This window comes from Jaculus jaculus, chromosome 6 (assembly GCF_020740685.1).
Source record: "Jaculus jaculus isolate mJacJac1 chromosome 6, mJacJac1.mat.Y.cur, whole genome shotgun sequence".
Classification (NCBI taxonomy): Eukaryota; Metazoa; Chordata; class Mammalia; order Rodentia; family Dipodidae; genus Jaculus; species Jaculus jaculus.
The window spans coordinates 1,566,543-1,581,808 of record NC_059107.1 but is presented as its reverse complement, the minus strand read 5'-3'; the positions used below and the strand labels follow the sequence as shown (position 1 = coordinate 1,581,808).

The following is a 15,266-nucleotide window of genomic DNA, read 5'->3' as shown; positions in this document are numbered from 1 at the left end:
TGAATGGATGATAATAAAGATGTGGTACATCTACACAATGGAATTCTATTCAGTGGTAAAGAAAAATGAAATTATGAAATTTGCAGGGAAATGGATGGATCTGGAAAGGGTTATACTAAGTGAGGTAACCCAAATCCAGAAAGCCAAACATCGCATATTCTCTCTTATGTGTGGATCCTAGCTACAAATGTATAGACTTGTGTGTGATCTGGAACCAAAAATCAGTAGCAGAGGCCCATAAGCTAGAAAAAGGCTATAAGGGAGGGAGGAGAGGGAAGGTCTTAAGAGGATGGTATTGTATATATATATATATAAGTAAAAGAACAGATTATAGGGAGGGGAAAGGACTAAGTGAGTTCAGGGGAAGAGATTGTATAAAATAAGGGCAGGAGAGAAGGTAAATCAAATTTCAAGATATTCTGAATAAGACATATGAAAATATAGTTTCTTGAATAATGGCACATCCAGAAGCCATAGATTGTTACTAGAAAATTTTCAGTGTCAGGGATGAGATATCTTACAGGGAGTTGTTGGCCAGAGAGTTCCCTGTTGCCTTCAAAACATTCTAGGCTATTGCCAAGGCCCTTGGTTTCCCATGAGAAAGAGATAGTAAGACCCTATTGCTGAAGACTTCACATGCCTGAATGGCAATGTCACTGAGAAATCAAGCTAGTGCTGAGCAGAAAACCTTCTCCCTGTAGCCCAGCCAACTGAAAGCTGGAAAAAGCTGCACTGTATCAGCCTTATGGGAGTCATCAGTGGTGAAAACAGTGGACGCTGGAAACCTCAAGTTTGGCCAAACAGGCCAAATGACTGAACGAGTGCAATAGTGGCATGTCTGCTCTGGGAGAAACCAACTGCTCTTCAATTGGACTGAAGGCCCACTTTATGGAAAGAAATACATGCCTGATACTGAAAACCTAATCAAAAGCCTATGGCAGGGAAGGTCATGAGCCTTAGGGGTATAAAGCCTGCTCTTGTCTGGATAAATGCATATATTACTCTCACCAAATTTCCCTGAAAGCACTACACTTAATGTTCATACTCATATATTAATGCTATTCTCACTTCTGATTAGAGAAGCTTCTTTTTAGATGGTCATGACCACTGGGATGACCCAAAAGGCAACATAGTGCTGAGAAGAAGGGACGGAGGAGTGTCCAGCACTGAAATATCTCACACCCACAAAGGCTCAGGGTCCATTGAGGAAGAGGGGGCAGAAAGAATGTAAGAGCCACAGGAAAGGTACCACTCCTTACATACAACTGTCTGGACAGTATTTGGCTTTGATATCCAAGACCTCACAGTGCCTTGCAATACCTACACAAGATCCTCATAATAGGAGAAAAAGATGATGACATCAAATTAAAAGAGAGACTAATGGAGAGAAGGAGGGGATTTGACAGTGAGCAGAGTTATGAAGGACACAGTGGGGAAGGGAGGGGAGGGGAGGGAAATACCATGGTTTGTCTGTAAGTATAGAAGTTGTGTGTGTGTGTGTGTGTGTGTGTGTGTGTGTATAAAAGACTTATGAAGGACCTCAAAGCAAAACAAAAAAGGGCGGGGGGGGAGAATGGAGGAGAGGGAGGGTCGGGGGTAGGGGGTTAGGAGAGAAAAGAGCTAAAGGATGCTGCACACCTTGGGGCGGCGGGGAGGGGGGCGGCGGGGTACGGGGAGGCAGCATGCGGGTGCTGCTCAAGGGTCAAGGGTCCAGCCTCCATCCACAACGTGGAGGTAGTGAGCTGAGGGTCTACAAGGACTTAACGCACTGCTGACTTGAAGTTTGCTTTGTGTGAACGCGGTGTTTCTTGCCGAAAGGAAATGGACGGAAAACTCGCACTGCCTTATTTGATTCCTCCTGTCAGCGCTGAGACCTCTACCAAGCGCTGGCGGAGCAAGCCTTACCTGTGAGCTTCCTGGCTGCTCCGGGGGGCTGGGAGGGACCACCTTGCGGGGCGGGGGTGAGAGGCGGTCTGAGACCGGCCCTCCTCCCGCCCCGCCCCGCCCCGGCCCGGCCCGGCCCGCCCCGAGCGCGCCCTCCATCCTGCCCCGCCGCGGCCGCCGCGCAGGTCCCACCGAGGCGCAGCGGCCGGAGATGCAGCGGGGCGCCGCGCGCTGTCTGCGCCTATGGCTCTGCCTCGGACTCCTGCACGGTGAGCGCCGCGGCCCCGCGCCGGAGCCTGGGGTGAGACCCGACCGACCGCGACGGGCCAGCCAGGAGCGGGCGGCTGGGGCGGAGCGCGCCGAGACTACAGCGGGTCGCGGGCTAGCTGGCGGGGCTGCGACTAGGCTGTGCGGTCACTCTCCGGGGCCCAGGCTTGGGGCCACCCTCTGCGGCGTCGCCCCGAAGCCCGGCCTTAGGAGGCGGCACCCCCAGCCGGGATGCTTCCGTTCCCTACTCGATTCCCCTCGGAGGCAGGCGCAGCGCCTCTCCGTCCCCGTCGGCCTGCGCTCGGGATCATTTCCCCCAAACCAAGACGACCATCCCCGCCCGACCTCAACTTGGGTGCGCACTTCCCGAAGCCTGTCACGGAGGTCCCCCAGAGGGCGCCAGGGAAGGGTGGCCCTCAGGATCGTGCAGGGAATGGGGAGATGGGGAGAAGCGCGAGGTCCAAAGTGATATGGGTTGGAACCTAAGACAAATCTTGAGTTCGAAAGTTGGGAACAATCCGCATCTCCGAAGTGAAAAGCTAGGATTCTTGGGTCAATGGGCACAGAAGCCTTGGAGGCCATGGACCATAAGGCAGAGGCCACCACCCAGGGTCTTAGGATCAGGGACTGTCAGGTTCAAGTTTGTTGGGAAGAAATCTGGTGCAATTAGAGACCAGTGAGGGAGCTCAAGGGTTGAAGGAATGCCAGAAAGGAACCACCACGGATAAGAGGAAGAGCTGGGAGTTCACTCAAGATCCACTGCCTCTGGAAATCTAGGGTGGAGGGGGCATCCCCGAGCCCTGTTGTTTGAGGGAGGAGGGCCCGAGGTTTTCAGGGGAAGACAGACACCAACATATTCACACTCTATTGAAGTTGAGTACTGCGATGCATTCTTCATGTCTTAATTCTCACAGAGTGTGATCCCCAGTTTACACCTGGGAAAACGCATGTTCCTTCCATGGTCCTCAGCAGCAGGGAGGGAGGGAGGGAGCTAGTCTATGCAGAGTTCTGGGATATCAGAGCCCTGCTTTTTGCCTCAGAGACAGGGAGGTTGATGGAAGTGTGGCTCAACTTGGGCTTAGACTGGGAAGGACAGCTGGGCCTCTGGGCACGTGCGATCAGGGGTGTTCCTCAGGGTATGTCTTGCTCCCTACACCCAGTCCATTACCAGGCTTTCACAATTGCTTAGAGTGTGAGTGACTATGCGGGTGGAAGTGATGGTGACCAGGCTTTCACAGTTGCTCAGGGTGTTTGTGAGTGATTATGTTGGTGGGAGTGATGGAGCCCATGACCAGGTTTTCACAGTCGCTCAGAGTGTTTGTGAGTGACTAAGTCAGTAGAAGGAATGGAGCACTGATTGGACCACAGAGAAGAGGAATGAGATCTTCCTACTTAGAAGTCATCAGATATGGCTAAATAAGAGGCTCAGGAGAGAGTTTGGGCTGAGTAGCTGGAAAGGAAGCAGTGTAGAAGTCCCATTCCCTCATACCCGGAGGGAATCCTAAGGATACGAGGCCCAAGAGGAAGGAGACTTTAAGAGAGAGAAGAATACCCACGTGCATGTGGAGGTCCAGGAGAGGCCAGCAGGAGGTGGAGGAGTGAGGGGAAGTGATGCCACGTGCAGCAATACCCATGACTCTGACTACATTGGGTGATGAAGGAGAGCAGAGGTGGTAGTTAGATAGTGTATCTTAGGCTGGCCGTGGATTTGGCGGAGAGGGGAGTACCAATGGAGTCCGGAACCATGTCTTCCTGAGCCCTGTGCCTCACTCCACACCCTGCTGGGTGGGAGGGTACCCTGAGCTTTCAGCCCCCAGCCTGGCCTGGGAATATGAGCCCTTGAGTTCGGCTAGGGGTATGACACAGCAGTAGAGTGCTGCAAGCAAAAAGAACAAGTCCTAAGAGAAGAGAAGCCTCAGGAAAGCAGAGTAAAATGCAGGTGAGAAGTCTTCTCTCAGGTGGCAGAATTACATGTTTGTCCTGATTGTGCGCCTATGTCTTCACTGTGTGACCTGGGCCCTCCTTTCCCCTTCCTGTATCTTAATTTCCCCCATATATTGCAGAAAGCAGACAGGTAAACTGCTGAAGGGCTGTGTGGGCTTGGGCTGGACTTTAAGACCCAGTACCCCCATCTGGTCTCCATAGTCTAAAACCAGCTATGTCCCTGTGAAGAAGACAGATGTCAGGTAGCATGTCCAGGAAACTTAATTTCAGAGCTTAACCTAGAGGATAGCCAGCTGGGGACACACAGAGAGAGCATGACACTGCTAGGTATCTGGATTGGCTTGGCCTGAAGATATTCTGCCTTCTCATGTCCTAAGTCACACATGGCCACCTTTCCTTATGCTAGGACTGACAGGTCCAAGGGAGAGTGAGCAGGCAGAGCTGGAGGATGTGGGGTCTGGCCTCTACGTGCCAGGGCCTTCTGGGCCTCGCTCAGAGCTCTGGCGCACTAATGCAAGCCCCACTTCTGTTTCCATTCCTGTGGCACAGTGTGGTGGAAGGGGCCTTGATTCTTCCACAGAGCCAAGCTTGCGACAGGGTGGCACAAGTTTGCCAGAGTAAGAGATTGCAGCTTTGTGCAAGCCACCTGCCACGGTGCCTATGTAGTCCCATTCTGCAGAGGTTTCTCCAGGTCAGACTGGAAGAAACACTGATATGGTATCAGGTGTTTGTCACTAGGGGAGCAAGTGCCCAGTGGCCCAAGTGAGATCCAGCTGTTGGCTATAGGCTGCATAGGAAGGCAGTGTCTCTTCCATCAAGGAGGCTTGGGAGAGGTCTTCAGTATGCCAGGAAAGAGAATTCCTGGCAGGATAAGAAATCCCCTCAAAGGCCCAGAGTTAGGAACACCCAGGTGGTGTATGGTGACAAGTGAGTGTTTAGATGAGGCTAGAGCCTGGGGTGGAGGTGAGGTGAAAGTGGCAAGAGAGGTGATTTGAGCCAGTAGCAATCAATGGCTGTTCAGGCAACTGCAAGGAGATGCACGCACTTATCATTGGTACCTGAGGAAGTGGAAAGAGAGGGAGGATCACTAGGACTGTGCCTTACGCAAACATGTTGGGTCATCAGATCATCTATCAGGAGATCTCTGGACGGGGAAACCAGTGAGAAGAAGCATGGGCCCCGGAGACTTCCCTCAAGAGCAGGTCAGATACAGAAGAAGAAAAGTTGGGAGCACCTGGTTGTACTGTAGCAGGGGGAAGCTCTGTGTGAGGAGGGAAGTGTGTCTCTTTGTCTAGTTTATACCCTTTTGCTTGCTTTTTGGATATTATCTTGGATGGTACAGATGTCTCTCCACCAGGGCCTTGCTTATGCTCCATAGATTTCCAAGAAGCCCCTGGGAGTGAAAGGTGGGGAGGGAAAGGAGTCCGAAGAACCTCTCACATTTCCTAGAGTGATCTCTGATGGAGTAGCAGCTGGCATACCCCAGCTGGAGCCAGGGATTCCTGAGTTTCCATCCTTTTCAGACATTGGTTTCCTCTGGGATCTTGGTTTTCCGGTCAGTTCGAGGAGACAAGTCTAGGAGCAGGAAAGTACGGGTATTCATTGCGAAAGGAGGCTCAGGTCGCCTGCCCTGCCTGACTGGGAAGTGCCAATAGTAGAGACACCTTCCACCCTTGCTTCCTCTCCCACCTCCCCTTCCCTGGTGGCCAGGCCTGGGTGGCAAGTGGGGGAGCCCCTGCCACGTGGCCAGCAAGGTCAGCAGGGGTTCATGGGAAAGGACTTGTCGGCCACAGAAGAGGACATCCTGCCGGCATTTCCCTCTTCCTGCGGCAGGAGCGGGTGGCCCCGATTTAGCAACACTGGGGGGCCACCTCTAAGCCAGCTGGGCTGTCTGATAACAGGGCTTGTCCTGCCAGCCGCTGAGCACAGCCTTGACCCTGGGGAGGCCAGGGCAACTGCCTGGCACAGCTGGCTTCACCACAGCTGCCCTGTGCTGGAAGTTCTATCTACTATGGTCCCCTCCGCTCCCTCAGCATCCCTATGGGTTGCCATAGCAGCCTGCACTCGCAGCCTCAACACTCCTCCTAACTTCTGCCCCTTCCTGAAGTCTACCTTTAGGCTCTCCCAAGGGACCACTCTGAAATAACAGATCTGAATTCTCCGTGACTCCCCACCAAAAAATAAGTGCTACTTTCTTTTGCTCATGGAATGGACCCTTCCTTCTGGAGTCTAAGGGTGACCATAGTCCCATAGGCACCTAGCCTGCCCCCACTGCAGCCCTAGCCTGACACATCCCTCTCCTAGTCACTCCCCTGAAGAGGCTGTTGGGAGCTCCAAGGAGAAGATGGTGCTGCTCTAACACAGGGATCCACTAGGGTGGAGCACTCAGGGATCCAGAAGGCTGGGTGGGACCTCATTCCCATTCACCAGGTGCTCAGGAGCACAGACCCAGTTATTTAGATTGGCTGAGAGGAAGCCCAGAGCACCTGATTCCCTAGTTTCTTCTGCCAAGTAGAGGTTCATTTGTATTAAGCTGTGTGTGTTCATTTGTATTAAGCGTACACGCACACACACACACACACACACACACACACTTTGAGTATCTAGAAGTGAGCTACACCTCAGCATATAAATATGTAATGATTCATTAGACTGCTTCTCCTCAGGGTCTGTAGTGGGCTTAACTTTGTGGCACATGCATCATTGTGCCCATTTTGAAGATTAGGAAATTAAGGACGGAAGGGTGAAATGGTTCATTGAATGCTAGATGCTGGGGTGAATTGATTATAATAAGAAGGTGACACACATCGGATTCTGGTCCCAGATTACATGGGAATCAAGAAAATAAGGGGCAAGCATGGCAGATGAGAAAGTCATAGAGGTGGGCAGGTGGGATGCTAACTTTCTGACCAGTTCTAAATCATTGTTGTCTTGATGTACTAGCATATCCCAAGCAGGGGTAGGTATCCTCTTTCCCCCTGTTTGTGCCTTAATGTCCCAGCATGCCCCAAACAGTGGTAGATATCCTCTTTCCCCTCTATGCCCAGCTTGCTGCATGTCTCTCCTACGTGGACCTGTGCACATGTCATGTGTTGTTTTCCTTATTCTTTAGATTCCCCAAAGCCACTCATGGGTTAATAATTCCAAGTCCAAGTCAACGCTCAAGATGTCACAAAAGAAAGACAAGCAAAAGCCCTCAACCTTGAACTAACAAATTGTCTAGAAGCTGTAGAAAAGTACAGGAGTCCTGTTGGAGGGGGCCTCTGTGTGTTACCCTGGAGGAGAGATTACCCTAAATAAGTGGCATGGGGAGACCAGTCTCCAGAGCGGGGAAAGGACTGGGTGATCGACAGGAAAGTCAATGGCATTCAGATTCCACTCAATCAGCAGGGAGGCATAGGATAGTTTAAGGTCTGAGAGGGAATTATGATCCAAAAGGTCTTCTGACCACGAGAAGATGTTGGCCAATGTTCAGGAGGTACACTGAGGCTGTCCAGACAGTGAAGTGTAAAGGAGGGAGAATGTAAAGGGATCTACTCCAGAATGTCCAGAGGGTCTGTGACCAGAAGATGACCCTGCAAGGTGTCTGAACATTGAGTGCCAAGCTTGCTGTCAGCATGGCAAGGAGTTGAATGTTGTCGGGACCTGGTGCTTCCTGTTGCCCTCCTCTTGGGCCAGCCAGTTTCTATTCAAGTCTGCAAAGCTTACTTCAGCTCTAAGAGGGAGTGTGGTATGGACCCTTAGCTATGGGAGATGAGTAAGGTCAAGAATGCCATCACTCAGACAGCCACCCTGGGGGTGGGAGAGGAACAGCATTGTCTCCAGGGTTGGTGGAAGAAAGATGCTTGCATGTTATCTGCAACATGGCCACCTATGTCTTCCTGGGCACAACTTCCTAGAATGTATGTCACATGGGCAGGACTGACAGAGGTCACTGTTTTCCAGAGTCATTGATTATAAAAAGGTTTTAGTGGGCTGGAGAGATGGCTTAGCGGTTAAGCGCTTGCCTGTGAAGCCTAAGGACCCCGGTTCGAGGCTCGGTTCCCCAGGTCCCACGTTAGCCAGATGCACAGGGGGGCGCACGCGTCTGGAGTTCGTTTGCAGAGGCTGGAAGCCCTGGGCGCGCCCATTCTCTCTCTCCCTCTATCTGTCTTTCTCTCTGTGTCCGTCACTCTCAAATAAATAAAATTAAAAAAAAAAAAAAGGTTTTAGTGAGGCTCCCCTCAGTCATGTTGCTTAAACTTTAAACTTCATGCTCTCTCCACTCCTTACCCCATATAAGGCAAAAATTCCAATCACAAAAATATCCTGGGCTGGAGAGATGGCTTAGCGATTAAGCACTTAGCAATTAAGAACTTGCCTGTGAAGCCTAAGGACCCCGGTTCAAGGCTCGATTCCCTGGTACCCACGTAAGCCAAATGCAGAAGGTAGCGCATGCATCTGGAGTTTGTTTGCAGTGGCTGGAGGCTCTTGGGTACCCATTCATTCTCTCTCTCTCTGCCTCTTTCTCTGTCTGTTGTACTCAAATAAATAAACAATTTTTTTAATAGCCTAACAAAATAGACAGTTCTCAAAAAAATTACCCAACAGATATTTTTTTAAATGCAAATTAAAACTACCTGGAACTTTTAGCTTGCCGCAGTTTATCATCAAGAAAACGAATGAGGGCTGGAGAGATGGCTTAGCGGTTAAGCACTTGCCTGTGAAGCCTAAGGACCCCGGTTCGAGGCTCGGTTCCCCAGGTCCCACGTTAGCCAGATGCACAAGGGGGCGCATGCGTCTGGAGTTCGTTTGCAGTGGCTGGAAGCCCTGGCTCTCCCATTCTCTCTCTCTCCCTCTATCTGTCTTTCTCTCTGTCTGTCACTCTCAAATAAATAAATAAAAATTGAACAAAATATTTAAAAAAAAAGAAAGAAAGAAAACGAATGACAGTTGGGCAGTAGGGACACACACCTTTAATGCCAGCACTCAGGAGGCTGAAATAGGAGGGTCACTGAGAGTTCGAGGCCACCCTGAAACTACTTAGTGAATTCCAGGTCAGTCTGGGCTAGTGCAAGACCTTACCTCGAAAAAAAAAGAAAAGAAAAGAAAAAAAAAGAAAGAAAAGAAATGACAATAAATGCTAGTGAGGATGTAGGGAGAGAGGCCCCTCATTCAGTGTTGGCAGGATGTAAGCTGGTGCTGCCTCTATGGAAACCAGTGGAGGTTCCTCTAAAAGCTAAGAAGTGAATGACCACATGACGCAGCCATTCCACTCCTGGGCATATAAATGGTTAAAGAAGGTACTATGTAAGGTGACCCAGACCCAGAAGGACAGGCCAGGGATTCTGATGTCATTCTGTACCAGCTAGCGGGACCTGGGGACCCAGCCTTGAGCTGATAACTTCCTAGCTCCAAGAGCCACAGGGTGACACATACTCGCCCTGTGCTCCAGTCAGGGCTGGAGTGCAGGCAATATCATTCTTAGCTTCAGTCATCAGGGATACTGTGGATGCCTTGAAGCAGAAGTGACAATTCTCCAAACACTGATGGCCAGGAGGACCGAGGACACAGCCTGAGGCCCCGCAGGGGGTTGGCATACACCTGGTCTCAGCAGGAATGTGGAGTGATGTAACCAGCCAGAAAATTGGAAGCACACCTGTCACACTAGCAGCTAGGCCCAGAAGTCAGAAGAGGGGTCCTGAAGCCACAATGCCCCTCTGTGCACAGGGGTGGTTTAGAGACCAGGAAAGGGGCTGCTACAGAGCGGGGAGGCAGGGGCCCCAATGATCAGGTGGTAACAAGAGAGAAAGAACAGAAAGATGTTATGGTAAAGGTGGAGAGAAGCTGCAAAGAAACACTAGGTGACCCCTCGCTCTAAGACCAGCTCCCCTTGACCCTCATTCTAGGACCTGAGCTTGACTATCCCCACTGACTTAGAGATCAGTATAGCAGCAGCTCCCCAGAAACCTTTTTAGCCCAGCCCTCAACCCTGCCCTGCAAAGAAGACCAAGACTTTTTGCCCTGTGGAGATCCAGTATAGCTCCAGCTTACATTCATTGAGGACATTACTGCTTCTTTCCTTGGTTCCAAAGCTATATGTCCCATGTCCCTTGCTTTGTGCACCATGCATGTGTCCTTAACATCGTCTTACTGAGACCACATGGATAGGGTTTGGGGAAACACCTAGCCCAGAGATATTCATGGGATGGGAGTAAACCTCACTGTCTCCCTGAAGTTCTGCCTATGTTTGCTTGAACTTCCCTCAGTTTATTAGAAGAGACGCTTTTGAAAAATGGTCTTAGCCAGGTGTACCAGCACACACTGTAATCCCAGCATTTAGGAGACTGAGGCAGGGGGATTAAGAGTTTGAGGCCAACCTTGGCTACCTGAGACTGTGTCTCAAAAAACAAAAATAGAGGAGGAGGAGAAAGAAGGAAGTGGGGAGAAAGAAAGGAAAATTAAAAAATGGTCTGTGTAAACTAGATCATGGGCTAAATTGAAGACCATGCCTCAGAAAAGGGTGAGGTTGCAGCTGGAGGATCAGGATGCATCCAGCTTTCTGCATAGGCTTTTCTGTCTGGGGGGAGGGGAGATTCTCTGAAGCATCAGGTGTAGGCTCCAGAAGATGGAGAGCTTCCAGGTTCTAGGTTGAGCACCTGTGACTGCCCACTGTCTTTGCTTCCAAGGCAGAGATGTGTCTAGGCTCCGCCATACCTGGCCTCCCTACAAGTGCTGCCCAGGCAGTGTCCTTACTGCTAAAGAGATGCAGGGTCCCCTCTCCCTCCCAGGCTATTGTGAGGACCAAGCGAGCCAGTGATGACTTGTCCCGCTATCTGCTGCCTGCCTGGCGCTTAGTACATTCAATCCTGTGCTTCTCGCACCACCTGCCTGCCCTTCAGCCAGGAAGGCTGCACCACCCACATATGCTCCCACAGTCTAACCTGCCTGAGGCTGACGCCAGGCTCCCTGTGGCCCAAGACGGCAGGGTGTCCCAGGCCTGCCGACAGCACAGGGAAGGGGAGCTGTGCACTCTGGCCTCCTTGACCTCGGACTGGCGCCTGCCCCAACTGCTGTGCTGTGGACTCGGGAGCCAGGGCCTGGCTGGCCCGGGGAAGGAAGAAGCCAGTTCCTGGGCCAGGAACAGGAAGACAGGGGGAGTGCAGCAGAAGCCAGGATGACAGCACTTCCTGCTGCGGGAAAGGAAGGACAGTGGAGACAGACAACAGCCTGGCAGGAAGGATGCGCCCTCTTCAGACATGCATGTGGGGGCTGGGCAGTCACAAAACCTCTGCACAAGGCATCCCTCAGGTCCAAATTTGCCCAGCTGCTGAGAAATCTGGGGTTCTCCCTTTATTCAAAATGGGATGCCCTTTTACAAAGGAAGAACAGAGTTTAACACAGCTTCAACCCAAAGGAAGACCTCAGAGATTTGTTTAGCCATATGTCCATCCATCCATTTATCCATCCATCTAGCCACAACTATTCACCTACCCAACCATGTCCTTCAAGCCATTCACCAATCCATTCATCCATCTACTTGCCTGTTAGTCTATCATTTTGCCCACCTATCTGTCCCTACACCTTTTTTCCATCTGTCAGTACATCCACCCACCCGTCGATTTAATCATTCAGCAAATATTTATTTTTCCAGGTGCTGGGCTATGCATGGGGTAGGATAGAAAAGAGGTCTTGGTCCTTAACCATTGGAACTGTGCTAGTGGAGGACAAAGACATATATCACTTAAACAATTTCAAATTATTACTGCAAGGATAAGACGAACAACCACTCAGCTTAGATGGATCCTGAAGCAGGAAGTTGGGTTTTGTAAGGGTGTGGAAGTCATATCTTAAAACTGAAGCCTCATATAAGCAGAAGTTATATGGAGCATGGAAAGCAAGTGTAGAGGGAGGACAGATGTGGCCACAGACTAGGAAGGAATATGGCATATTGTAAAACAATGTGGAGGCTACAGAGGCTGGAGGGTATAAACATGAGGCAAACATGAACTCTGAGGCTATGCAGAGCTGAGCAGTGACCAGACCTCAGTCAGGAGCTTGGGTTTTCTGGGAAGTTCAATGAGAAGTCCCAGGATGTAAGCATCAGTGTGATATGGCCTTGTATTATTAACAACTGAAGGAAGGCAAGAACAGGCCCTGAATGTAACTTTGGGACAGATGTCACTGGCAGGTTCCCGGCAGGCAGTTGGGGACTAACCCTAGGATGCAAGAGGCCTGCTAGGCTTTATAATGGACAGAGGGCTTGGGGGAGAGAGAGGTGGCCATCCACAGTGATTCTCACTTGGGGATATGAAGCCTGTCAAAGATGGAGCCTTTGGCAGGGATGGAGATAGTCTGGACTTTAGCTTCAGGAGCATGGAAGTTAGGTGTCTGTGGAAGGTCCAAGTCCACTAGACAGCTGGATATCTCAGGAAGAATTGAGGAGAGTGGCCCCATGTGGAGGTAAAGATGTGGGGGTTACCTGGACCCCAAGAAAAGAGAACATAAGGAATGGAGAGTGATGAATTAACAGTTTAATAGTAGGCAAGAGGGGTCTGTAAGTGCTCTCAACTTCCCCCCTTATCTGTGGCATGAAGGTCACCAAGAAGTGGGAGACAGCACCCCACAGTTGACAAGATAATGTGAGAGGAGAGGGACAATGAGAAAAACTTTGGCTACAGAGGGAAATAGGAAAGGAGGCATGAACCAGAATATAGTACAAGGTTAATTTTTTTAATCTTTTGCTTTGTTTTGAAGATGGGAGGTAACCTAGAATGAAAGACTGGTGATCAGAAGAGAAAGGAGTTATTCATGAGATTCAGGTGTAAGGATTTAGGGTCATGAGCTTAATGGTTTGATTTGGGAGCAGGAATGTCACAGGCTCCTTTAGGTGGATGCTGGTTTTAGATGAAGGACAATGAAGTGTCTTCATCTGATGCTCTGCTTTGTGGATGCTAAGAGAAAAGGCAAAGGAGACATACTGAGCTGCATTAAGGAGAGTATGCTTAAAGCAGGAAAAGAGCCAGAGTGGCATAGCCAGTGTGAAGGGCTTCATGCTTCAGTGTTGAGCTTCTCCAGGACAATGATGTTATGGGGCTGAAATGGAAAGTTATAGACAAAGTAGCAATCAGAGTGATGGACCACTGCACTTGGACAAAGGTAGAACCAGGAGGAGGGGCTATGGGGCAGGATGGTATAGTGGGTACTTTTGATTAGGCTGAAGGATTTGGCAGTGGTGGGTGAAGACACCTGAGCAAGAAATAAAGGAGAAAATAGGAAGATGGGGCTTCAGTGATGGTGCTGTTTCTGGTGATATCATCATGGTATGTCCCTGGAAGCCAGTGGCTGAGGGGGAAAGAGAGGAGAGAAGGATCTCAAAGGCAAAGGAGGGTGGTGATGAGTCATCCTTGTGGATGTTGAAGTCATGGAGAATGGCAGGAATTGGGGTGGGGTGGAGGTTGGTGAGCCAGGAACTATAGTCAGCAGAGAAGGAAAGGAAGTTCGCAGGAGAGAAGCTGGTGACAGCTTTATTGGAGAGTGGGTATGCCATCAAAAGCATGACGGCTGGTAGAGAGAGGAGAGGTAGACAGAAGAAGTTCTTTATTTGACATGTAGCATGTAGGGCAGTGTCCTTAGATAGCCACACTTTGAAGAAGCAAACAGGAACAGGATGGATGGCCCCATTTAGTACAGTGTGACATAGATGCCTCCTCTGAGTGTACAGTGTGCATAGAGAGGAGGCTCCTACATGCTCTGCTCCCTCCATCTCTCTCTCCTTCTGTACGCTCACCTTTCTATTCACCTACCCACCCATTCATCCTCTCCTATTCATGCACCCTTCTATTATCCACCCAACCACCCACCCATCCATTTATTTATCTGATGAACCATCATTCATCTGTCCTTATTTCCACCTATTGTCCATTCAGCCATTCTAATGTCCATTCCCAAAAGCTTTGTTGCACATCTCCTGTTGAAAGCTTAGGAAGATGAAAACCACAATTAAGTATGATTAGTGTTCTAACAGCAGCAGCCCCAAGAAGGATGATGTGGGAGGCTGAATGATGTGGTAGCTGCTCCTTAGGGAAGGGACATATTGAACTGGACTCTAAAGAGCAAGATCCCTGTGAGAGAAGGAAATAGGAATAAAACAGGCCACAGAGCAGACTAGTGAAGTAAAGGCTTGGACTTTTGTGAATATGATGAGAGATCCTATTCCCCTTAGGAGCTAAAGGAAAAGGACAGGGAATGGCCAGCAGTAGCTGTTTCTCTACTACATCTTAACTGCAAAGAAGAGCCACCAAAGGAAGCTGGGCGAACAATTGTCACAGCTCTGCAGTTGGCAATAGCCAGGAGTATGCACCATAGAGAACAGGAGCCCAGCCTAGCACCTGGTGCCTCACCTGTGCGGGGGTGTGTCCTTTCTCCTGCATAGGGCTGAGGTAGAGGGGTGTCCTTTCTCCTGCATAGGGCTGAGGTGGGTGGACACTGCCAGTGCGGCTCACCTCACATCCCGCATCTCACCCTCAGCTTTGACCTCCATCAGGACTATCAGGAGGACACGGTTACTCCACCCCTCCTCCTTAGGTCAGATGACAGCACCATCCACTTGTAACACACACATTTACCAGTTGTTTCCTGCCAAGTATAGCCTTACTCACTTTCCAGTGCTTGGAAAATCCCCACTTGTCCCTCAAAGCCCAGCTCCATGGTACCATTTTGGAGAGCACTTCCTGGATCCTCACTGCTCTGAGTTGGGGGTCAGTTGTGAGCTTTCTCTAGCAGCCCCAGGAAGTATACAGCAGAAGGCTTCTGAGCACCCAGGCTCTGTTGGCAGGCATAACAACACCAAATGCCCACTCATTCAAGGAAGAAGGAGGCTACAGTCCAGTCACCTCTCACCTCAGGAACCCTAGTCAGGCAGGGCTGCTGGCCTTAGTATAAGGAGCTAAGTGCAGTAGTGAAGGCTGGACAGCAGTCACTGGCAGCAGCTGGCCAAGTGAGTGGCCACCTGCATTGGGAGACAGCCCAGTCTAGCTGGAGGCCTCAGGTTCCCTGTCTACATATTCAATAAAGTTTTTACAGCTCTGACCCCCTGGTACAGTGGTACTTACATGGGTTTGGCTGGAGGGTGAGAGGACCAGATAATTAAAAAATAAGAAGCCAGTGGGTACTGAGGGGTGGCCGTTGTA

The 15,266-nt window shown here is 50.3% G+C and overlaps 1 protein-coding gene across 1 annotated transcript in view; it reads left to right on the top strand.

Moving 5' to 3' along the window:
- Positions 1-2,068: 2,068 nt before the first annotated feature.
- The window catches only part of Flt4 (fms related receptor tyrosine kinase 4), a 43,523-nt gene continuing 30,325 nt past the window's right edge, over positions 2,069-15,266 (top strand). The window contains exon 1 of the mRNA XM_045152741.1: positions 2,069-2,153. Coding sequence (XP_045008676.1) covers positions 2,096-2,153 — 58 coding nt within the window. The 5' untranslated portion in view covers positions 2,069-2,095. The remainder of the gene's footprint in view (positions 2,154-15,266) is intronic.